The 25,806-nt window shown below is 42.5% G+C and overlaps 1 protein-coding gene across 1 annotated transcript in view; it reads left to right on the top strand.

Annotated features, from left to right (window-relative positions):
* Positions 1 to 7,329: 7,329 nt before the first annotated feature.
* TMC2 (transmembrane channel like 2) overlaps positions 7,330 to 25,806 on the top strand; it is a 62,639-nt gene continuing 44,162 nt past the window's right edge. Inside the window, exons 1-8 of the mRNA XM_089776580.1 lie at positions 7,330 to 7,420; positions 7,740 to 7,787; positions 10,485 to 10,821; positions 13,721 to 13,876; positions 16,720 to 16,810; positions 18,143 to 18,224; positions 18,371 to 18,477; positions 21,702 to 21,800. Of these exons, the coding sequence (XP_089632706.1) occupies positions 7,375 to 7,420; positions 7,740 to 7,787; positions 10,485 to 10,821; positions 13,721 to 13,876; positions 16,720 to 16,810; positions 18,143 to 18,224; positions 18,371 to 18,477; positions 21,702 to 21,800 (966 nt within the window). The 5' untranslated portion in view covers positions 7,330 to 7,374. The remainder of the gene's footprint in view (positions 7,421 to 7,739; positions 7,788 to 10,484; positions 10,822 to 13,720; positions 13,877 to 16,719; positions 16,811 to 18,142; positions 18,225 to 18,370; positions 18,478 to 21,701; positions 21,801 to 25,806) is intronic.

Genomic DNA, 25,806 nt, shown 5'->3' with positions numbered 1-25,806 from the left:
TCAAATTGACCACAAATCACTTTTCTGTCAACCCTGCTACTTTATTCTGGATGAGAAGAGTAAGGTAAGTTGATAGAAGGGTTTCTCCCGTCCTCCATCCCCAACCTGTGGTGCAGATCCTGTGGAAACTCGATCTAAGGTATGGCAACTCCAGCTAAGGTATGACATCTAAGGTATGTCAACTCCAAACTTATTTATGTAGCTGGAGTTGCATACTTAGAGTGGTGTAGATATGTAGTGTAGGCAAAGGGTGTAACCTCATGAGACTTTATTAACATGGCAAACTCTGCTGAGTTCACTATCAGAGGTCAACTGCTCTCTGCACAAGAAACTAGACTAAGAGCACAAATTCATTCATAGATCCATAAACTTTAAGGTCAGAAGGGGACATCATCATCATTATCTGATTCTAGTTTGACCTGTATGCTGCAGGCCACAGAACCTCACTCACCCATTTCTGTAATAGACCCATAATCTCTGGCTAAATTACTGAAGTTCTCAAATCATGATTTCAAAAATTCAGGTTGCAGAGAGTCCACCATTTATATTACTTTAAACCTGCAAGTGACCCATGCCCTACTGCAAAGGAAGGCAAAAAGCTTCCAGGGTCCCTGTCAATCTGACTGGGGAGGAGGGTAGAAGTCCTTCCTAACCTCAAATATAGTGGTTAAATCCTGAGAACATAGACAACATTCACCAGCCAGACACCTGGGGGAAAATTCACTGTAATAACTCAGAGCCCTCCCCATCTAGTTTCCCATTTCCAGCCATTGGAGATATTTGCTGCTAGCAGAATGCTTACAGCAGGCAAAAGCAGCCAGCTCTTCTTCCTTCCTCAGGAGACAGCAAGGAATGATAGCAGCAGGACTTCTCTTCCCTTCCTGGTTAAACAGGAGCTGTGGGATTCAGCTATCGATCTAGGAAAGCTCAGGAAGGAGAAGTGAGGCTCTTTTTCTGTCCCTACATCATCCACCATCAGCTTGTGTGAACACTTCCCAAGAATTAACAGAAAAACAAATTCTCTCCTGGGAGACCCCAGTGAGCTTTATCTAACACCGGAGGTTTCCTTCATTCCTCTAGATATCTTGTGAAAATTAAGGAGAAGGCCCCCTATAATAATTCCTCTAGTAAAATGCTTTCCAACGCAAAGTTCTCACTCAGAAAAGCGTCTAATTCGGATGTTTCTATGTGACACAAGAGATTCCTTCATATTACATCTTCTACATGTAAATCCCTTACATGGAAAGCATCCTACACAGAAACCTTTCCAAATAAGTCTGACTCTTCCAACATCACAAGCACAGTTTCTCACGCCGAGATTGTCTACAGTCAAGTACCTCACATAAGGCTTTCTTTTTGTTTACTAGAACAGAAAAGCAATCTAAATGGTTTTCATAATTCTGCCTGACTGGCTATCGGTTTAACATCTTTCTGACTGCCATTGTTATTCAAATAAAATAGATAGTAATATATTAAACTGGCAGTTTCCTTTTATTGTTTTCATTGCTAGGAGGTTCTCAGAAGCTCACCGATGAGATGAGCCAGTGACAGGAGAAACAACAGGAAATGCTAAGAGAAGAGAAAGGAAGTATTTGATGGCTCCCCTTGTTTGTTCCTTATTTCTTCTCATCGGTCCTAGAATTTTGTGAGTAAGTTGCTTCCACAGAAACATATGGCACAAGTAACTGGGGACTTAGGAACTCAGTTGTTATTCAGAATGTGGCATTTTTTTTAAGAGTTATACAAGCTGCTCTTAATCCCCTCCATTTTTTTCAGAGGAACTGTGCAATCCATAGAGGTAATTTAATGCACAAACAACATATATCATTTATAAGAGAATTTGAGTATACTCTTTCCCAGGGGCAGATGAGGATTTTGCGGGGCCCAGGGTAGCACAATTTCGCGGGGCTCCCCCTTTGACACGGCGCATGCACGGTGGCGCCACAGCGCATGCTTGGGGCTTCTTCAACAACGGGGCCCAGGGCGGCCGCCCCACTCGCCCTGCCCTATATCCACCCCTGCTCTTTCAACAAAGCTTTCCCCCCCTCCAGAATGCAAGTCAATTGTTAATAGGCAATGAACACAAGAGTCTCCAAAAGTAAAGTTCTAAATGCCAAGAGCTGAGAAACTTCTTTGTCATATTCTCCTTGTATACAATGAACACCCTTAAAAAAAATCAGCCTTTACTAAGAGTTACCATATTGTTGTACCTTAGATAATTTCAGGGTAATTTCTAATGTTAAGTACAGAGAAATGAGGCAGCATATCAAACATTATGCAAAGTTGGCAAAGGACAAAGTTGGCGAGGCAGTCGGAGGTGTGCTGTGGAAAGAACAGAATTCAAAATGACCACCCTTAAAAGAGCAAACCTCCTTTCTTTCTTTTTTTTTTTTTTTGCTCAACAACTTTTCCCTGGGGCAGTGTTTCCCAAATGGTGCTCCGCGGAACCCTGGGGTTCTGAGAAGTGAAACTCGGGCTTCCCCGAAAAAATTCTGATCCCCTGCCCCCTGCAGAGCCCATAGGCAGCTCCTGCTGCGGCTGCCTCCTCCCCAGCCTGCAGGACGGCCCCTGTCGCACGGGGCCTCTGGTGCTGCACAGCTTTTATAGCAGAAACTGCTGCCAGGAGGGGAAGGGATGACCGGAGCTGAGGAGCTGCTCCTGGACCTCGGTGTTTTTAAATCTGCCACCTGCAGGAAACCCGGCTCAGGCTCTGCCACCCCCAACCCTCCACCTGGGGCACGTTCAGGCTCTGCTGCCCCCCTACCCCACCTGGGGCATGCTTGGGCTCTGCTGCCCCCATCTGCTGCTGCTCTCACTCCCCTGCGCCCCTCCCCAGCCTGCTAGGGAAATGGCAGAGTTTAATCTGGCAGAGACAGTTGGTGCTTCTACTCCCCCCCCCCCCCGCCCCCGCTTCTCTGCCAGTGGAAGCCTGGCCTGGTGCTGCAGCTGCGCTGGGTTCTCCACTGCATGGGTGGGCGAGGCGGGGGGAGGGAACTGAGCTCTCCACCACACCCCCCTGAGGAACAAGAGCATGCTCCCTGGAGGCTTTTCCTGCTGTAGCAGGGTGCCAAGCCAGGTAAGCGTCCCCCCCCCCCATGCCCAAACCCCCCTCATTCCCCTCCCCCTGCCAAGACTCCTCATTCCCAGCTTGCTCTGACACCCTGCCCCAAGTCCCCTCCTGCACCCTCCCTCCTGGACAGACACCCTGCCCCAAGACCCACTCCTGGTCAGACATTCTGCCCCGAGACCCTCCTCTACCCTTCCTCCTGGTCACAAGACCCTTCCTCTATTCTCCCTCCTGGCCAGACACATGACCTTATTTAGTATTTGTTTATTATTATCCCTACTTTTTTGTGGTCTGCGTTTTCAGCTCTATGTACCAGATTGTTATTAGGGTAGTCTTCCTGAGGGGATAGTGGTGCATTTTGACCCCCAGGTCTCCCAGTGTTTTGGTTTTTTTTTTCTTTTTTTTTTGCTCGACAAAAAAATCCTTCATGTTCCCCATGAAAAAAATTATTGTTTGGTGTTCCTCAGTCTTAAAAAGTTTAAGAAACACTGATCTATATGCAATATGTTTGAGTTAATGTTGAGGAAACACTTCTAACTTTTGAAATGTCTGGACTTCGGAGAGCTTGATTTCTCAATCTTAACACAGCATTAATGCGTGCTTTTGCGTTTTACAACTTCAGTGTTTCATCAGAACAACAGGACACACAAATCAAGAGTCATTGGGAAACCTCATGCACAGATCACTTATGAAAGAGGAACACTGAATAAATATAAGGCAGGGATTAATTAGCTAAAGTTCTATGTTTACCAGACAGAAAGAAATACTATCTCATTAAATATTAAGAGGTGTGTTACATGTGCTTCCAAGATCCAGTTACACTTTCTTTAAAAACACAACTGTTTTTAATTTAAAAACTTGGATGTGTGTGCAAAGTCTAACGTCCCGGTATACTAAAACCACAATGTCACAAGTTAAACACGATTAGTCACCAAAAAGGCAAGAGATACCCAAGTAATATCGGGCAGAAAAGTTAATTACAGTTCTCTGAATGTTCATGCTCCATTCACAAGTCTGACATTTACATAAATAATTATTTAGATTCATGTTTTCTCCATACAAGGTATAAATTAGTATTGCACAGATTTAGAGTTCAAAAGCACTTCTTTCATTTCCCAGATGATAACTCTAAGGAAGAAATAAACCATGCAAGACTTTTTATCTTCTTAGGTAAACTAACCAATTCACTAAAAGAAGTAGAGGATTCTCATCCTCATTGCTAACAAATGTGACGTAAATTAGCCACATCATACAAGTATATAAATCCATGTCAAATAAACATAGCACATTTTTGGTCTGTCGGCTACTCTATGATTCTTTGATGTATGCACATTGCTGTAAAATGAGTCCTGCTATGCAGTGTGCCAGATCTTTCCCTCTCTGATTCATGCAACTTAGTACAGCTAAGATAAATTAATCATCCCTGTTTCAAGATCTTTGACTGTTAACCTTGTGGTGCCTTTTGCATCCATGTGCATACTATGGAGATGCTCAGACCACTTCCCTTGTCATGCTAGCATATACTAAGGATATCTTTCTTCTAAGTACTAGTGAGAGGGAACCCCTGAATAGCAAATAGTCTGTCAGGTGATTTTTTCATGTGAAGTCATTATGGATTTTCTCCAGGTAGCCCTGGAGACGTGTCCAGTCAGAGGTGCAGTTACAATTCATACACACACTAATCAATCTGTAGCTCTACCACCTGTACCACAGTACTGATCTTCCACACCTCACATTACATTACAGTGTGATCACTAACCCAGCGAGTGCAGTTGGACAGAGAGAGTTGCTGTGTATTAATCAAAGACCTCGTGGAGAACAAAACCAGCAATGTTCCCAGGAAATTAAAGATTGGGAAAGAACTCTTCCATTTTTTTCCCATGCACTTGCCCCTGCATTTCAGTCGGAGGGGGGGCGGGGGGAAATGGAGCTTGCTCTAATATGTGAGGAGAATGATGCTGATTGTGACATGATTTTGTTCATGCCAATCTGATCTAACACTCCTAATGCAAATGAAGTAGAAGATCAGGTGAAAGGGCTATTGTGACACATTAGGCAAAACCACGGATGAGAATGTGGTTAATCTGAAAGGGCTGCAAGGCCGAGGCAGAACGAAATTGCTCTGATAGCTATTAATAAATCCCTTTGATAAAAAACTAATTGTGTGCCATTGCATATGCTTTTCTACACACATGCTAACGAGTTTAATGAGGCAGACACTGGAATACATGATGATCTCTAGGTTTGAGGAGGACAAGACTGCCATTTCTAATGTGCAATTACTATTGACGTGAATCGGACTCTGGTATTATTTCACTTCATGAAATCATCAAATCGCATGCACCTAGGCTAAGTCTCTTTCTTCCTCACAGCATGAGACTGTGGGATTACCTCACTTCATGGTTTAAAAATGGGCATGTCTTCGGCTTCATGACTGGTAATGGCATCTACAGAGAGCATGTGACAGAGAAGAAAAAGAAGCAGTGGACATCTATGGGCAAGAGAGTGAGCCCTTATATTGCTGCTTCTGTGAGAAACAACCCTTTTGAACAGCCCCTTTCTCAGGAATAGGTTATACAGACAAGCCCTGAAGACACCACCTCATAACTGCATTTCTAGTGTACCTTCTATGCCTGGTATTCCAAGGCACTTTTGAAAATTACATAATTAGCTACGAATGTGCCAAAACAGGGCTTGAGCCTGCAGCTACAGCTGTTACATTTTAGAGGAAAAACAAATTATCTGTTATGGCTGCATGATGAGGTGGAAATTTTGAGGCTTAACCCAATTCTGCAGCAGTCATATGATGCTCCACAATAGCTGTATACTCAATGTACAAGACCACTTTATACTACTGGCACCATCTTGTTCTCCAGGATCTCCTTTCATTTAAAAAAGAAAATCTCCAGTTGTTGTTGTTAGGAAGCAGTGGTTGGGAAGTCACATTTTTGAGGTAGCTGGTACAGAACTTGCAGAGAGCCTGGAACAACAGCTCTGAGAGGCGCGAGTAGAGCAACAGTGTCTGAGGGCACAAGCATCCACACTACCAAGCCAGTTATTTCAAACTTATTTTGAAATAATGGGCTTGTAATTTCAAAATAATAGCCCATCATTCTGTGAGGAATAATGCCTGTTTCCATACTGCTTGTTTGAAATAGGATTAGTGTGGATGCGCAGCTGCTGTTATTTTTAAATAACTACCCCCCAGAGTCATTCAAAATGATTACTCCCCGGTGCTTCCTGGGGCTCTAAGTCAAGTTAGCACATCCACATTAAGAGAACCTGACTCAGACTAATGTTGAGGTTTCCCTGTACTGTAGAAGTGCTATTTCAAAATAGTTATATCTTCGAAATATAACTTATTTTGAAATAACCTGGTAGAGTGCACATATCCTTAATGGCCAAGTCCTGTGCTTCAGTTACTAGACTGGGGGTGCATCTACACAGCAGGGCTTACCTTGAAATAAGCTATGCAAATTGAGCTGTCAATTGCGTAGCTTGTTTCAAAATTGGGAGTGTCTACACAGGTAATTTTGAAATAGAGCACTCTTCCTCCAACTTCCCTTACGCCCTGTACAATGAGAGTTACAGGAGTTGGAGTAAGAATTCCTCCAGCTTGACAGTATTTTGATGTTATTTCAGAATAACTGCCTGCTGTGTAAATGTGGACTGAGTTATTTTGAAATAATGCTAGTTATTTCAAAACAATCTTGCTGTGTAGATGTATCCTTGATAACCTCTGTAGGACCGTACATGGAAGACAATAGAGGACTCAAAGATGTGTGCCTAGGAGGTACAGTGTTGACAGGGTTAAAATGGTCATTTGAGGTTTCTCCCTTGTCAGTAGGGTTACATAAATTGATGCAGGTGAAAAAGATATTGCAGTATGAAACTAGGTACACCCAAAGCTTTCGTGCACCAGCTTAGGTAAAAAAATGGACAAGACTTGTGTCTGCATTTCATAGGACACTACTGAGTATCCATCAAAGGGCTTTCCTTCATGTTTAAATAATGTGATGTAATGTAATGCTGACAGGTGCTTTCCACACTGAAAAAGGATCAGAGCAGCAAGTGTTTGGACTGGATTGTTGGCAAGTGCGTGTGTCTCCCTTTCTCCCAAGTTCAGACTCTGGAGTTGCTGTCCAGCATGCAAATGACATCCAAATGAACTAGATATAGCTTCATGGACTGCTCACTTTACTGTGCAGCAGTATGGAGACAAATAATTGGGCACTGAAGGAGGGAAAATAACCTACTTATAATTGGTGTGCACGCAGCACTGGAGCTACAGTGTTTGTGGCAAAAAAATGGGGAGGAAAAAGAAATCTGCACTGCAAGTCATCATGGAAGATGGTTAGTATGAATAAACAGCCATTTCAGTTTTGAAATTTTGTAGCAGTTTTATCAAATATTTGTAAAAATGTGTCTTAGGGGCCAGGCCACACTTTGTGTGTGTCAGTACATTTCCTATTCTTTTTTGGGGGGAACTTTTATTAATTTACTTGCAAAACTTAAGCAATATTAAAGATTTCATAGCACCAAAACACAGTAGCATATAATTAAAGAGGGCACCTTGTGGTCTTCAGCCAGTACTTAAGAACTACAAGTGTAAAACACTATATGTGAAAATCCCAACAACAAATTCAGTTATTCAACTTGTTTTGTCTTGCAGCGGGAATGGAGATTGACGGGCAAGTGGAAAGTGACTCAGAGAGCGAAGGTAGAGTGGAGAATAATAGCAGGTGTCTTATTTGGAAACACACAATGAATGATCTTTTTTCTCCAGAGGTTTATTTTGTGATTTGATTTGCTACATAGTGATAATGGTCTTATGAGTTATGCCTTGCTAAGTGCAATGTTGTTGTAGCCCTGTTGGTCTCCGGCTATTAACGAGAAAAGGTGGGTGATGTAATATCTTTTAGTGGAGTGAAAACTTCTCTCTCACCAACAGAAGTTGGGCTAATAAAATATTACCTTCCCCACCTTGCCTCGCTACCATGCATAGTTAGATTTCCTGCCTGGGTCGTTGACTTGGATGAGGAGGATGTTGTTGTACATGAGAATGCTCCTAAACCTGGCTGCTCCCTTCTCCCTACATCCTGGAGAGAGAATGGGACTCAGAGTGAAGCTCTCCTTGGTTTGTCACAGCATAGCAGGCAGCTCTGTGTTGTGTGCGTGGTGTGATGTGAGTGACTGTATAGGATAATGCAAACATCTAGAAATTGATCATCTTTTACTCTCGAACTCAAGCTTTTTATGTCATTCTTGTCACAGTAAGAGGGAGTCTTTGATACTTATGACTATGAGGAGAGATAGGTAACGCCAAGATAGATTTAGGACAGACAAGCAACTTACGGCAAAAGCCAGGAAAAGCCATAGACAAGATTTAAGTAAAAAAAAATCTTCACAAGTAGAGTAAATAAAAAGACACTGCTAAGGGCTAGGATTGTTGGGGTAATAAGTGTTTTCTGGTGACTGACAGATCCTCTAAACCACAGTTCAGATTCCACTTAGGTAAATAATAACTGAAAATCATTATCTGGTGGCCTCTATGAAATCAATTGAAGGTCTCAGTCTGGTTTCCAGTGAAGAAGGGAAACCACTAGAACTGGTTACATTTTTTTTCCATTAGAAACAAGAAACCTTTTAAGAAAAGTTTTTGGTGCTTTCATAATTTCCCAGTTTTTCAACTAAACCAAAAACGTCAATATTTTGAACTCTCTTTGTCGGTTCTTTTGGGAGGCGCTCTCTCTCTCTCTCTCTCTCTGTATACACACACACACACACACACACACACACACACACAGCAAAACAGATGTCTATAGGGTTTTGTTTTGTTTACCACTTTGTTTTTCTTCCTTGCCCTCCTTCCCCCTCATATTCCCTTCTGCTGCTGTAAGGCTATGTCTATACTACAGAGTTTTTCCGGGATACCAGAGGTATCCCGGAAAAACTCTGCCAAGTCTAGGGAACACATCTGCTCTTCTGAAATTTTTTTCAGAAGAGCAGACGCGCTTTTTCGGCATCCCTGTGAACCCTTTTTTATGAGGAAGAAGGGATGTGCCGGAAAAGGGGCAGCTTTCACAGTATAAACTCCATCTTATATAGAAATATGCATTCAAAAGCAGTCATATATTTTATTGTGTATAAAAGTGCTTTATATTCACACAAAACCAAAATTCACCCACCAGCTTTTACTTCACTTTTGTACCATGATGTACCCTTCTCATTTTCTGTTTTGGAACCCACATTCCAAGTACTAGGACAATCCTTACCTGCACCAGGACAAAGAATGAATGCATCTTTTGTTTTGCTAGCTTTAGGAAATATGAAACCTACATTCAGCTTTGTGAAGTGCTGTGGGGTACTTGGCATAGATTAACAGAATTATGGGAAGAACAAGATACAAGTCAGTTAGCATAATGATCCAGCACTCATTTAACATATGCAATATTAGTACCATGCATATAATGCCTATTAAAGTGTATGTATGGGGGTGGGTGGGTATCTGTAACATAGATTTATTGGCTAACAATGCAATTTTTGAAGAGAAGTTGAGTAAACAATGTGTTTTCAGAATTCTGGCATATTTAAAGGTCATGTACTCAGATTTTAAGGTACATCATGATCATCTGATTCTAGTTTGATGCCCTGTACATTGCTGACCTCACCCACTCACTCCTGTAATAAACCCATGCCCCCTGGCTGAATTACTGAAGTCCTCAAATCGTGATTTCAAAAATTCACGATACAGAGAATCTACAATTTATACTAGTTTAAACCTTCAAGTCACCGTTGTTTTGCAGAGAAAGGCAAAAAACACCCCAGGGTCTCTGCCAATCTGGCCTGGGGGAAAAATCCTTCCCAACCACAAATATGGTGATCAGTTATACCCTGAGCATGTGGGAAAGACCCTTTAGCCAGACACCTAGCAAAGAGCGCTCTGTATTACCTCAGAGCTCTTCCCATCCAGTGCTCCATCACTGGCCACTGGGGAGATTTGCTGTGAGCAGTTACAGATTGTTTACATGACACTGTAGGAAGTCTCATCATATCATCCTCTGTATGAACTTATCAAGCTCTGTCTTGAAGCCAGGTCACTTTTTGTCCCCACTGGTGTCCCAAATAACTCTGAAAGGACAAGATCTGGAACCAGTTTCTCACTTTCAACTTTACTGATGCACAAACACGAGTTTCACAATCATCAATGGACATTGTGTGCCCCGGTCAAAGCTGAATGCAGTCATCGGCCTGCTTCTGATCCAAAGGTTGTGGGGAGGGAGGGTCAATGGGAGCTTGTTCAGACCCCCCCATGGGGTTTGGGTTAGGCATTCTGCCTGCATTTTTAGACAATGGACAAATCCTTATTGCATCACCATAGAAGGTTTCCAAAAATACTTGTTTTCATCAATTGCAGAGGATGAAGAGGAGGAAAAGGCAACTAGAAAGCAGCGCTCTAAGGAAGCCACCAAGTCCAGTGGACATGAAAGGAAAAAGCAAAACAAGAATGGGGAAGAAGATGATCTTGAAGAGGATGCTGAAGTCCCAAGGCAAAAAAGAACTGCTAAGAAGAAGAGTCACAAAATGAATGACAGTGATGGGGAAAGTGAGGCAGAGGAAGGAGCAAGTGGGAAGAAAAAGGGAGATAAAAAGGCTTCTATCAAAGACCAAAAGGAGGCAGAAAATAAAGAAAAGCAAACAAACAAGAAAGAGAAGGAGCAGAATAAGAAACGGAAGAAAAATCCATCAGAGAGGTAATCTAACAAACCCCAAACAGTAATTTACTGTAAGAGTCAATTAAGTGACTAATCTGGCTAATATCAAAAGGTGGGGAGGCTGTCTTTGTAATGTGTAAGGTAATTATAATCTATATTAATTACCTTAAACATTACAAAGACAGCCTCCTCACCTTTTGATATTCATAGTAACTCCAAATTAGCCACTTAATTGACTCTTACAATAAGCAATTTCCTCCTTCCTTGTCTCTTCCTTTCCCTCACGTTCTGTTCTATGTAGCTGATTCATTAGTGTGTAATTTGTTTACTTTTTTCATTGTATCCCTCTGTTATATAATGGTCATGCCAATTCACTTTCAGAATATGATCTGAAGAAGTGGGTCTGCCCCACGAAAGCTCATCACCTAATAAACCATCTTGTTAGTCTTTAAAGTGCTACATGACTGCTTTTTTTCGTTTTACCAAGATCAGATTGACACGGCCTAAATATGATAATAGAATTAAGTATGTAATGGATTCTTAATGTGCAAGTATTGGAATAGAGTCCTTTTAAGGAAGACAACTGAAGGTAAGCCAGAATAGCACACTTCTTTTGGCTGGATATCTGATAATCCTAAAACGTTAGAATGGATCTCTTAGGTTTTCAAGACTATTCCCCTTTTCATTTTCCTTTGTTCTGATCCTTCCCTGCTTCACTCCTACTTTTTGTTTTCCTGTGTCGACTGGCTATAGTGTTTCTCACAGCAATCATACCTAGGTAAGTGTAAGAACCTCACTGGCAGTCAAACAGGTCATATGATACTTATAAAGAAGGTTGAGTCATTTTACAACAATAAGAACAAGAAAAGATCCACAGGGCTGTATTGGAGTTATAGTTAAATCCCCAGAATGACACCTGTTTCCACTAAGTGTTCATTAGTGTCAGCTCACATGATGTCAGTGAAACCCAAGTTAGTAAAACAAGTCATTTAAAGTTTGATTTTGCAACACTTACTTTGAACAGATTTTAAGGCAACTACGGTCAATAGAACAACTCAACATCAAGGCTCTAGAACTGAGCATTTTAGAAGTGAAGGCCAAGACAAGAGGCACATGCCAGATTCTCAGCTAGTGTAAATCAGCATAATTGCATTGATGTCACTGGAGCTATGCTGATTTAGAAGCTGAGGAGCTGGTTTGAGACTGATGTGTGTCTGGTGTTTATATACAGTACACACATCTCTCTCTAGGCCACTGTTCTGAGTGGACTTATGTCATTGGTGAAGCTATTATTATAATTGAAATGTGGCAGACAATGTCTTATCTGGTATTCTGTAACCTGAAGCATTTGCTCAAAACCTTCTACCTGGTTTCAGCATCTTAAGAAGCCAGATCATTTTGACTACCCATCACTGTGCCAATTTAGTTGGTAGCACTCTCACATTTGGGCTACAAGGGTGTGTCATGGCTCCTTCCCCACTCTGTCATGATAAATGCAGAAGTGCGGGCCAGCAAGTGTACCCCAAAGCCTATCTACCAGGCTTTGGTATAAAACTTCCCCCAAAATCTTAAAAGCCTAGATCTTGGGAATAAAACTTCTGCTGCCACCACCCAAATATTGATAAAGAAATCAGGGGAAAGATCATTTGGGAAATCTCACCCCTATTATAAAAATTAGGACACACAAGTAACCAATGCCAGGTTAATAAAAAGAAAAGAGAAGACTTTTATTATTACAACAATATTCCTGTTGCAGGCATAATGACTAGATGGGAAGGTAACAAAATATACTCATGGAGAAACTCCATGGGCTTAGAACTTAGTTACAAAGAAAAGTCAAAACTTCTTTTAATCAGTGCCAGACATCAGATCCCATACCCAGCCCTTAAAATAATAAAGCCTAACGAAACTACCTAAACTTTACCCTACTTACAGAAAATTAAGAATGGTGTCTTGGAGAGAGAGAGACATGCTTGACCCTCTCTGTAGCTGCAGAGAACTCTCCCAGAGAGACAAAAGGAGAAAGGAAAAAAACCAAATTCCTTTGTCCCAGTTTGAAAGTCCCACCTACATTCCTACTGGTCACTCCACCTGGCTAGGTGTAGTTAACTCCTTAATCCCCAGGCTGCTGGCTAACCCTCATAATCATGACAGGGTGTACATTCAAGTTTTCTCTCTTGGTTTGGGCTCAGCAAATGCAGTGTTGATATTAAAGGCCAGCACTGAATGGGGAAAAATCATCTGAATTCACGCTAGCAGATATCAAGATTGAAGTTAAAGATCCTGGAGCATTTTTCAGAGAAAGCCAGAAATAAATCAGTGCCCTAGGTAGAGATGGCTGAATAAGAGTTTTTCCTTCGCACAAAAATTTCAGATTTCAAAAAGATTTCCCATCACACATTAGGACAAAGTCAAATTTCAAATGAACCAAAAATCACTTTGGATCAGGTCATTCAAAAGGTTTTGATGTGATCATATTAAATGATTTATTTCAATTTCTACAATTTAAAAAATAACTTACCATAAATCAACTTACATTTCAAAATGAAAAGGAGTTTTGAACCAAAAATATGGACCTCATTATTTAGAAAATATTAAAATGGGACATTTGAGAAATTTCAAAACATTAAAAAAAATGTTCCAACAGATCATTTGCCAGACAAACACATTCGTTATCAAATTATTCCCAACCAGCTCTAGTCCTGATCAGCTATCCCTTCCTTCCCAAATATTATTTGGCATACAAAATTCTCTCTGTTATTGTGGAGAACATAACAGCTGCTCCATTTTTTGTTCAGTTATTGTACACTGCACATATCTGACTTGCTGGTCTGCAAAAAGCTGCACAATCTCTAATACGTAAGATGCTATATACAGCTACATCTTATTACAATAGTTATCTGATTTTTCCCCGATTTTTTTTCTACTTTCATCCTAGCTCTTCCTCCTCCTCCGCTTCCAATTCATCTGATGAAGAGTCTCTTTCAGAGGAAGAACTGGCAAGGCTAATGGAACAGGTAGAGGAAAAGAAAAAACTAATATCTACCATGAGGAACAAACCTTGGCGTATGATGAAGAAGCTAGCATTGCTCAGGTAGCTCAGTGCATCCGAGTTATTTATAGTTTTTCAGATGGAAACCACTGAAACTTGAATGTATGTTTAATAATTATTAATGTAAATAACATTTTTAAATTACATTTTGCTGCTGCTGTCATCAACCCAAGAACCACATCTTGGAAAACAACCAAAGGAACTTAGCCAGCCTGGTTGGGTTTAAAGAAAGAGAGCCGCAAGGCAAGATTCTGTTGTCAGTCTCTGTAACCGGAGAACAGATGATGAGCAAAATCTGTTCAACTGATACCCAGCCTGGGATCATTCCGCTCTTTTTTGAAGGCAGAGAATGACTTTCAGACTCCTTGTTAAAGCGAACTCTGTGCCCTTCTTTTCTCATTCATGCCTACTCTATCCAGCAATCAGAGCACCTTGTCTCCATGTTACTTTACACTTCCTCGAGCATTACTGCTTGCAGGTTGACTTGGAAAAAATACGGTATTGTTTACAGCAAACATAACATTGCCTGTCATCCCACACTGCATGGATGAGCAATGCAAATGTTTACAGTGAATGCAAAGAACAACAGTGAGAATTGTCAGACTGCCTAGGGGACCAAAAAATCCATGTCAATGAAGGAATGGCTTGTTACCCTTTGATAACTGAGGTGGGAGGGGTGATGAAGATAGAGAATGGTTTTAACTAAACCTAAAGTCCACTTCCAAGGAGAATTTCACTCCTCAAAATAACCTTGCAAGAAGTGCCAGGAATCTCCTGGAGGGTGACAGGGAGAAATGGGTTCAGTGCCTGTGTTTGCCTAGAGCAGAGGTTCCTAAACTGCGGTACATATACCCCTGGAGGTACACAAGACATTTCTGGGGGGTACATGGGAGAAATTGTATAACAGTGGATTTTATTTCATTTTCATAATGGGCTACTCAAGTGAAATTTTAAAACTCCATGGAAAACTGCCATATAAAATAAAGTAGTTAATTTACTTTAGGATGTACCAATGAGAATCCAGAGATGATGATGTACTAAGCCATTTAACAAAGAGCACCAAAACAGCACCGGAAAAAACGCGAGCCGCACCAGAACTGTCGAGCAAAAAAAATTGCCCCTTTAAGAAACAAGCTTAGGCTTTTTGGCCATATCAGGATCCTGTTGACATCCATCATCTTGGGTGCCAACCTTAATTGCCGACCTGGTGTGCACATGCGCGAGCCGGGGTAGGGGGGTGGAGACTGGGGGGGTGCAGGAGCGGCTTCACGAGCCACAATTTTGGGGAAGAGCCGCATGCGGTTCACAAGCCGCAGTCTGGCCACCCCTGTACTAAGCCCGCACCTCCACTCACTGGGCTGCACAGATTGAATTGTCCAGTAGCTGTCCAGTTTAACGGAGCTCAGAACATAGTGGACTTTTTTCAGTTGTAACATTGCACCATATATCTGTACAGCACAGTGAAATATGGACAGATGGCTAAAGATCGGTAGCATTAAGAAGAACACAGTTATCAGTGATGGGAAGGGTAGGGGGAAACAGGCAGCTGGTAGATCTGAAAGAGGGAATGTGCGTGCTGGGTGATCTGAAAAGCGTATCCAATAAGAAAAGTCTGGGGACCTCTTGCCTAGTGGCCATTCACAGCTTCAGCAACCCATGTTGCCAGAGTAGGCAGCAGCTGTGGCATCTCCCCTCAGCTGCTCCTTTCTTTCACTTTGAAGATCCAGCCTAAACTGTAGACACATGATCTCTCTCACATGGATAGCATGCTGTTAGATTCCCACAGGCTAGTTATAGAAGCCTGGTTCTTCTCTTTGCTTCTCTAGACCTTTGTCCGTGGGAAGAGACCAAAGGTGTGACTTCATCTTTCTGTACCTAAATTTCTTCATCTGTAAAAGGTGGCTAATCATTTTTGATCTGCCTGGTGGGCTGGAAGGGTCAGTCTTTTATTATTTGTAAAGGCCTTTGAGATCTTCAGCATGAAATATGTTACAAAAATGCATAGACTATTACACTATTATAATGTTGTAGCAGCTATGAGGTTGCCTGAGATCATGTTTGACTATACACTCATCTCTTTGTCCCCTAAAAGAGCTGCAAAGAACCACCAAGAGTGAAGGACACATCTACACACTTTTTCATTTCCTTAATCAAAACTGCTCCATTATCTTGGCTTCACAAGAATATGTAATGAATAGGTTGGAGTACATAATAATAGTTTACTCAAGGATCTCAAAGAGCATTACAATCAGCTAACTGAGACTTGTAAACACAGCTGTTGTGAACTAGGCCATTATTAATCCCATTTTACAGATGGGGAAACTACAGAACAAAGAAAAAAAATCAACATTTTCTGACATGAGGGTACCTAAATGCAGATTTGGGAGCCCCACTTTAGGCATCCAACTTTGGAAATATCCACAAGCAACTGGCCCAAGCCACACCTTATGAAATCCAGGACCAGAACCTAGACCTGCTATCTCCCAGGCATGTGCTTTAACTACAAGCTTATCTTCCCTTCCTTCCTGACAAACACACTGTTAAGTATTTAGATGGAAGAACTGTCTCCCATCATTAGGGAAGGAAGATCCAGCATGTGAGTACTGTTGAAAAGAGAACTAGGTGATCTTAGGCCTATGTACGCAGAGACTCAAATAGAGGGACCTTAAGATATTTGTTCAAAAAAAATACACATATGAAATGTTTGACAAAGTTGGGAACAGAATCCAGGTCTCTGATTCTCACTATCTTCCACCTTTTGATAATAGCACAATTCACAGACATTACAAGTTACTGAGCACCACTCTCTGCACCCAGTGTCATCTTGGTGAAGATTCTTTCAGTGTTTTAATATAAACACGATCACTGTTATATTTTTAAACTAGGGAGGCACAAGCTTTCGTAGAGAAGTTTGAAGGAGCACTGGGAAAGGGAAAGGGGAAAAAATTCTATGCATACAAGATGATGATGGCAAAGGTAAGTGCTGCATCAGGTCTATTTGCTGTTTAAGTTTTGATAAATAGAAGAGCGGCTGCTTGGTCAGTAATACTGTGTATTTTTGCTACAAGCAATAAACTCACATTGGGCAAAATAGTCACCATTACAGAAGCTGAGTTAGTGCTGCCCATATGTATATTAGTTCTCTGGATAGCTGCATTTTCCATGGTTCCTAGCCAAATTCATGTTCACAATGATGCAGAATATGAGCCAAATTCTACTCCCACTGAAACCGCATGCAGCTGGCCTGCAGTAAGGGAGGTTGCAGAGCATGTAAATCAGGGCAAAATGAGAGTCTCTGGGTGTGTTCTCTGACAGGTTAAAGCTTTTAAAGTATTGACTGCACTAAGGATTGGAGACAAAGCCAACTCCAGGCATAGTACCATTAGCTTCAATGACATTTTGTCAGTTTACAAATTGGGCCACTGAATGGGAAGATGACCATCGAGAATTGCCACTTCTCATTGCAAGACTGGAGTCTATAACTAAGTTGTGGAAATTCCATGGATTTGAGACTTATTAAGAAAAGATTGTGTCCTGTTCCCATTGGAGTCAATGGCTGTTTAGCCACTGATCTCAGTGAGAAAAGAGTCAGGCTTGATATTTGTCAAAGGGATCCTTCTTTTAAATAGAAATGGGCCCATACATAGATCTGGGTGTACAGCTTCAACCTCTACCAACGGGCTAAATCACAACACTAACTCTGATCCTCCAGAAGCCTAGTAAATTTAGGGTGCAGAACCTGAATTTGGAAGCATTTGGATTCAGGCAGGCTTGCTGGTGGGGGGCAAAAGGGAAATTTCCCTGTGGCCTAGCAATTTAGTGATAACAGCAGCAGCCGAAGCCCCAGGCCCTTTAAAATTGCTGTTGGAATGTTGAGACATGAGCTCCAGGCAGCACTAAGGTCTGAGGAGGTAGGGTGGAGGATAGCAGCAAGCTGTGCTCTGGGCAGCACTAAGGGCCGGCTACCCTCACCCTCGCCCCTTCCACCCTTGGCTCCACCTCTTTTGTGAGCACAGAGCTGCCCCTCTCCCACCTTGCCCAGGGGTCTGTAGAGGCTGGTGGTTCTGCTAGATTCAGAAATTTGATAGGGACCTTTACAGGAGTAAAAAAGGTCAGACTCAGATAGAGATGGGAAAGTCCAGAAATTTGGTTCAGACTCCCCTCTGGTTTTATAGTTTGCTACCAAATTTTAATAACTCAGTGAAGTGTTAATGTTAGGAACTCAGATAAAGCAGGCCCAGATTGCTCTCCATGATCAGCCTAACCTTGTACCTCTATTTGCAACACTTTTTTTTTTGTTTGTTTCAGAAATGGGTGAAATTTAAGAGAGACTTTGACAATTTTAAGACACAGTGTATACCTTGGGAAATGAAGATAAAAGAAGTGGAGAGTAAGTGCAACTTCCATTTAGACTGAAGCATGACTAAGATTTTGTTGTACTGTTTTGTGTCACTTCAATTAATCTTGATCACTGAGAATTTTACCCAGTCACAATTCCAACCTTTGCCTTTTTTTTTTTTTTTTTTTTTTTTTAAGGTCACTTTGGTTCCTCGGTAGCTTCTTATTTCATATTTCTGCGATGGATGTATGGAGTAAATCTGGTCCTTTTTGGTTTAATATTTGGACTGGTTATAATTCCAGAGGTAAGAGCTTCAGCCCCAACCTTGCATTCAGATCCATGCAAATACAGTAGTATCTTGCGCCTAGTGTATGTAAAAATGAGATTGATGGGATATTGTTACTTCCAACTGTACTTTGTTACTCTCAGTGTTACTGTATCTGGTGATAGCTCATGAGTTCATTGCCCTTTCTGGTGTTGAAAGGTCTCTTATCACAAACAGACTCAAGCAGCCTTCCAATTCACTGCTTTGTAGTGCCACTCCCACAGTGGCTGGCAGGGGAAACCAGCCTCACCCTCTGCTCTAGGTTCCAGCTCAGGTATCTTCTAGCCAGCAATCTCAGCCTTCTCCCTGTAGTTCTTACTGCTTTTTCCTGAGCCCTCTGCTACTTTCCTGGTTCCCCCTCCTAGTTTAGCAGCCAAAACCTACGTGCTGTCACCCAAGGAGCAACTGCAGGTTTTCCCATCAACCCCCATCCTGCTGCCAATTTCCTGCCTTTATAGTGCTAGCCCAGCTCAGTCAATCAGGGGATTGCCTAGCCATGGATTTCCCCCAGCTGTGGTCTGTTGGATTAATTAGCCCCCTTCTCAGTTTGCATTAACCCTTTCAGGACAAGCCTGGGGGTGAATATCCCTTCACAAATGCTTTTGAAAAATTCCACCATTAAGTAACTACCCATGGATTTGGGCCTAACACTAGGCTCAGATTATTGAAAATTTTGGGCAGAGTGAAAAAACAGAACTCAGGAAGTATTGACTTGAAGTATAGCCCTCTATATCCACAAGCAATCCAGGATGTACATACCCAAATGTAAACACAGTGACATGATACTGTCAAACACATTTCTTAACACGGTTATCCACCAAGACTGCTAGCTGTTCCTGTGTGATGCAGTTTGTTAGAGAGGGAAGACAGTGCAGTCTCGGAGAGAGATTGCACTTTTCCCTCTCTTTAATGTTGTTGTTGATCTAAAATAAAAGCTATTTGGATTGAAAGTATGCTGTAAGCATGGAAAGGCACAACCATTAGAACTGAATGATACAATGGCATTTTCTTTCTTTACAAATTGTACATTTCTGTATGATGAAGTAGCTGGGCCTATTTTGTCTCTACAGGATGTATGTTATTCATGGTGCATTAAACTATTATCATGTGCAGCGGATCTGGGCAATACCATGTAATTATAAATAGCTTTAAAACTAAGTATATAACCCTTGCAAAACAAATGCATTGGGAGCAATTGACATGGTCTGTCTGCTTCATGCTGTAAATGTATTCTAAATTATGAGGCATTTAGTCTTTGCTGTGCACTGGCTATAGTCTACTATATATCTGAGAGAATTTGTCCATCTGTCTCTTTGTTCAAAAACTCCTCCTAAACAGTAAGATCTAGGACCACCAAGTTCAGTATACAGCTTCCTCTTATCATAACTTAAAGCAAGGTCAGGGTTTGGTTGTGTCAGGAAAATGGGATGTGACATGAATGGGATTGCTTCTCACAAAACCATACAGAAAATACACAGAATCACCAGGCAGGTGAAAGACTGGCTGGGGCTGCACCTCTCCCCCTTCCCCCCAGCACTGTCCCAGCCCCAAACCTCCCCCTCTCCCATGAGGTGCCCTTTAGGGAGGGCAGGGGGGCTGAAGTTTCCCCACTTCCAATTCATATGGTGACATTGCTGGCTGTTCCCCTTAGTCAGGGAGCGAGGGGAAAATGCATATTTTGCTACATTCCTCATTCTGGCTAGGAAGCATAGGGGGCTCAGGTGCCTGGACCTGACCTAGCCAGGAGACATGCACCCTTGCCCTGGATGTGCCTGCTGGAGTTGCGGCAGCCATGGAGAGGCACTTTTCACCTGGCCTCAAGCTGTTCTAGTGGGAGAGGGCTGGGCCAGCCTCTATACTGAATCCCTCATCTCCAACCCCACCCCAGAAAAATGACTTAGATGAAGCATGCATATTTTCAGTTTATTTTCCAAAAAACAAAAATTAATTGAGTTAAGAACCTGAGCAATGCTGGGTAAATGTTCTAGTCTACTTATAAATAATATTTAACTCTTTATGACTTCTTCATAGACAACTCTTAAAGGGTTATTGATAAATTTTGGCCTTGCTGAAAATCTTGCCCTGCACAATGCTATTGGAAGATGCTATGGCATTATTCTATCCTCATGTTATCATCTTGATGCCCAATTCTCCGAGCAATTTCCTGCAAGACATGGTCAAGTGGCAACAGAAAACACTCTCACTATGTCAAATCCCAATTTAGCAAAGTGCTTAAGTTCAGTTAACTTGATTTCAATGGCAGTATTCACATGTCCAAAGTTAAACTAATGTTAAACCAATGTGGTGAATCAGAGCTATAATCTATAATATGCCCATATCGAGAAACACCTGCATTTTTCTGCACTTGTGATAGTCCTATGAAGCATTAGGAAATTTATGGGGATCATTAAATATGCATGTGCTATTTCAAGTTGAATCACTACTTGCAATCAGAATGTTGTAACTTTGCTTAATAACCCTGTTTGTGAATTTGTTCCACATTTTAAAAACTTCCCTTTGCCCTGTTGCACCTTATTACAAGGAAAATATTTAACCAATTAGAAGATTTACTCATTGTTGCTCACGTCCTTAACTCAAATACGTTTTTTTCTTCATTTAGATCATTGTTCTGTGGTGGGACTGGGGTTGAGGGGTTCAGTATGCAGACTGCTCTGGAAAGGACAACCCCAAACTTTTCTCACTGCAGGACCTTACAACCAGGTGACGAGCGCCTGTCCATGGCCCCTGCAGTGGGCACAACAGGGGAAGGGATGTCCCACAGCTGGGAGCTAGACATACACAGGCACACAAACAAACTCTCTGAAATAGATAGTAGATAGCTGTTCCCTTCTCCACCCCCGCTCCCAGTCCCTGTCTTGGACACCTTGCTGCCTCCCTGTGGTCATGACACAGTGTAACTCCCCCCCTCCACCAGGCCCCTCCTTTTCCATTTCATGAAAAACAATCCCATTCCAGGCACAGCCCATCATTCTGGAACAACCAAACCCCGACCTTGCTTCAAGTTATGATAAGAGGAAACTACCAGCCAAATTTGTGGTCCTAGCTCTTACTGTTCAGGAGGTGTTTTTGAACAAATGGACTCACAGATGGACAAACACTCACATTTCTAAAATAATATGGAGAAATGAAAGATGATTTGCGCTGTGCTATACTATAAACATGTCTTCATAAACCTCACCTAGATCTTGATGGGAATGCCATATGGAAGTATACCTAGAAAAACAGTACCCAGAGCTGAACAAGCTACTGCTATGGATTTTTCTGTACTTTGGGATTTTGAGGTATGTACTGTACATTCATTTCCAGTGTAGCTGAGATGTGTTCATATGTAAGGGAACAAATCCATTCCTGAGGTAACTCCATTAAAACTGCTAGGTTTACAGAGATTAATTTGGACCCTCATATTGATTAAATCATGTTATTTTATGGTGTTTATACAAACACGCTTACAGTTTTTTCCCCTCAGATGAGAACATGTAATGACTCCTATTGATATCAATGAGCATTGGATCAAGTCCAAAACATTTTGAAACAAAACCTATTGTACAAATGCATTTGTTTGCATGTGGATTTAGCAGATTTTCATACACAAATGTGTTTGGAATGCACATACCACACATACATATACAATTGTTGGGTCAGCATGAAAAAGCTACTGTTCTTTCTGTTAAAAAATGAGTGCACATGCACAATGAGAGAGCACATATCTGTTTAAGATTTAATTCTCATTTTACAATAAAATAAAAAATAAATCCACTGAAGTCAATGGAATTATATAGGTCCTTCACTGGGGGCTTGTCTACACTACATGGAAGATCGATGTTGCCACATTCGTTTTTCCAGAGTTTGAATTAGTGGGTCTAGTGCAGACCTATCAATTTGAACTTAGAGGGTGCTCCTGTCAGTGCCAGTAGTCCTCCTCCTCACAAGAAGTGAGGGAAGTTGACAGGAGTGTTTGCTCCGATCAACCTCCCGCTGTATGGACAGGGAGAAAACATGATTTAAGATAAGTCGACTCCAGCTACGTAATTAACGTAGCTGAAGTTGTGTATCTTAAGTCGACTTTCCCCTTTAGTGTAGTGGAGAAGATAAATCAGAGTTAGGAACCTACTCTCTCTATACCTTAAATAATTATCTGTATAGCCCTGGAAGACTGAAGTTCTATATACAGCCTGTCTCCGACTTACGAACCGGTTACGGACCAAGCAATTGGTCGTAACTCGGTTTGTTCGTAAGTCGGACCCCATTGAGTTACACGTGACCGCGCTGTTCGTAAGCGCGGATCGCGTTCGTAACTCGGGGTCCACCATTTATGACACTTTTGGTCGTAACTGCAAACAGTCGTAAGTCGACCGTTCGCAACTCGGGGACCGGCTATATCTCAATCGTTGGCTTCTTTGGTTAGAATTACAACAAGCAGGCCAATTAGTTTGATTTGCAACAACTGTCCGCTAATAAGCAGAGTGAAAGCAACTCATTTCACCTATGACACTCAATAAATATGCGACAGTAGTGCCCTTTGGTACTACTGACCTATGTGGACATAAGCAACCCAGATTTACTGTCAACAAAAGATTTTGGAAAAACAAAGACAGCTGAATGGTTACATCTCTGCTGCACTGTAAGTCAAAATAGACCAAGACAGGCCCAAACATGTGGGGGGAGGGAGGTGCGAAGAGTGTGAATGCATCCCACCATAGTCCCCCAAGAAAGTGTGCTCCGGCCAGCCAGAGGAAGGCAGGAGCAGCACTCTGCTGAAAGTATCCCTCCCACATGCTCCAGCCAGTTGGGGGCAGGGCTGGGCTTCGCTCCCAGAGGAGGGAAGGGAAATCAGCCCCAGCTGGCTGGAGCATGGGGATTGAGGCTCGGTCAGTGCGCTGCTCCTGCCTTCCCCGGGCTGGTGGCTTGCACAGAGCTGTTCCCTTTAGGGCTGTGCTACTTAGGGAGAATTAAGGGTTCCTGAGTATGCTCAGTTGCTGTGCTGAAGCCCCTGCCTTTCCTATGTATAAGTTTCTGTTGACTACATTTTACAGGTGGTTAAAAAGGGAGAAAGGGGGATAAACAGAGGAGAAGGGTGAAAACTGACTGGTCAGGGGGATCAAGCAGCTGCAGGCAGAGTTAAAATCAGTGCTGGTGAGGAGAACAGTAGCTGGTAAGCTCCACTGTTGCAGGGACCCAGCACAGGCAGGGCAAAAGGAATGAACACAGTTAGCCCAGTGGGAATGAGGCACCAGTCTTTGGGGCTGGCCATGGCAGAAGGGCTTTTTTATTTGCTCAAACCTGCTTTTATTTATTTATTCAAAACAGATCCAGAGCGTGCTCAGTAGCTCTGCTGAAGTTACTGCCCTCTACCTCACCCACACTATGTATACGTTTGTGCACTACATCTTACAGGAGTTGAAAAGGGAGAAAGGGGGCAAAATGAAGGAAAGGGGGGGGGCAGGGTCTGAGCAGAGGGCAGAAATTTGCTGGCCTGGGAGATCAAGCCACTTTAGGCTGAGGCAGAAGAGGGGTGGAGGGGAAAAATCAGGAAGGGGGTGGAATAGGAGGTGGGGTTTAGCTCAGGGGGAGATGCTGCCAGCCTGTGTGGGGGTTTGCCCCACACACACAGAGGGCTGAGGGGGTAACAGTTACCCCAGTGGGATGAGCCTCCTGCTGAGTGTGCAAAGGTGGGGGGGCAGAAAGGGGCTTTTATTACCTCTCTCTGGGCACTCTGTAGGAGCACAAGGCAGCTTCCCAGCTGTGTTCTTTTTAGTACAGCTGTCCTAATTCATTGGCTCTTACTGCTACACCCCCCACAGCCTCTCTCTAGCTGTACTGCTATACAGACAGGAGACAGAATACTGTAAAACATCCAACATGCAGAGTTTGAAGGAGCGTGTAACATATTTTGAGGATTTAAAATACTCTTATTAGTACCTCCTCCCTCCCCCCGCTCCCTGGCCCCTAGTCCCGAGTGTCTAGGACAGAGAAGGTAACAAGCCTTGTGGATGGGGGAAGGGAATGGTTGACATAGTATCAATAACTATTAAAGTTAAGATATACTAACGTAACCTAGATGCAGCTACAATAAGGTGGGTGTAAAACTGGTTGGAAAATAGTGTCCAGGGTGTAGTTATCAGTAGTTTTGTCATGTTGGAAGGGCATAATGAGTGGTGTCCTGCAGGGATCAGTTCTACATACATTTCTGTTCAAAATCTTCACTATTGCTTTAGGTAATGGCTTTGAGACAGAGGTAAGATGGGGTAGGGGGAGGGGCTTGAGTGGTCACAATCCCTCAAAATCCATGGGCAGGAGCAGAGGGATGTAGCCAGGGGAGCAAAGAGAGTTGGGGCTGCCTTGCTGCACTTTCCCACTGCTGCTGGTGTGTGTGGGGATGAGGTAGGGCAAGAGCAGAGCAGGACAGAAGACGAGCAGAGGTGGGGATTGTCCTGGCCCTTGCCCAGCCCTCCAGCTCCCGTCCCCCCCCAGTTGCTTCTGCTTAGAGGATGTACTTATAAGGTTGTGAATGATAACACATTGGGAGGGGTTTGCAAGTGCATTGCACCACAAGCTAAATCCGAGTCAACAGTGTAAAACTCTTGCAAAAAAAGCAAACATCAGTATTGTGAGCAAGACACAAGAAGTAATTTTTGTGCTCTACTCTGTGCTGATTAAACCTCAGCTGAAGCACTGTGAGAGAAGACTGAAACATGATGACAATCACTGGGTCTATTGGCATTTGCTAGTTCTGGTATTAGTGTTTTATAATAGCAGTTTCTTACAATCATATGCATCAGTCACTGCAACCAGTAGCACAGTCCTACGGGGAGCAGTTCTATACAATAAACTGCATATAACTGATACCTGTAGGATTGTGCTACTTCTGATAGCAGTATCTTATAGGAGCATTTCCTTACGATACTACACATCAGTAACTACTACCGGTAGCACAGTCCTACAGGGAACAGTGCTGTACAATCCACTGTCCGGAGCACGCTTACTTGGGGCACCATGGTGTGGGGGGGAACTGCATTCTCACCCTTGTGTGCCACATCAGTAGTTCCACTTGAAAATTTAGACCAACATGCTTTTGCGCCTTTAGGAAATCTTCAATCTATTAAATCAGCCCCTCAGAGAAAACTAGCAGGAGGGTGAAAAAGTTCTGTTATGTATGGTAACTCCTGAGATTGGACTATAAAAGATGGAATTTCTGAAGGTGTTTGAGATACTAGCCAATAGTGCTGAGAGCTACTGTTGAAGGTGGTACTTCTGGAAAGATCATTAAAGTTTTCTAAAAAATACTAA

Source organism: Pelodiscus sinensis, chromosome 2 (genome assembly GCF_052426305.1).
Source record: "Pelodiscus sinensis isolate ZL-2025 chromosome 2, ASM5242630v1, whole genome shotgun sequence".
NCBI lineage: Eukaryota > Metazoa > Chordata > Testudines > Trionychidae > Pelodiscus > Pelodiscus sinensis.
The sequence above is the reverse complement of the archived record's forward strand: the minus strand, read 5'-3'. Positions and strand labels throughout refer to the sequence as shown.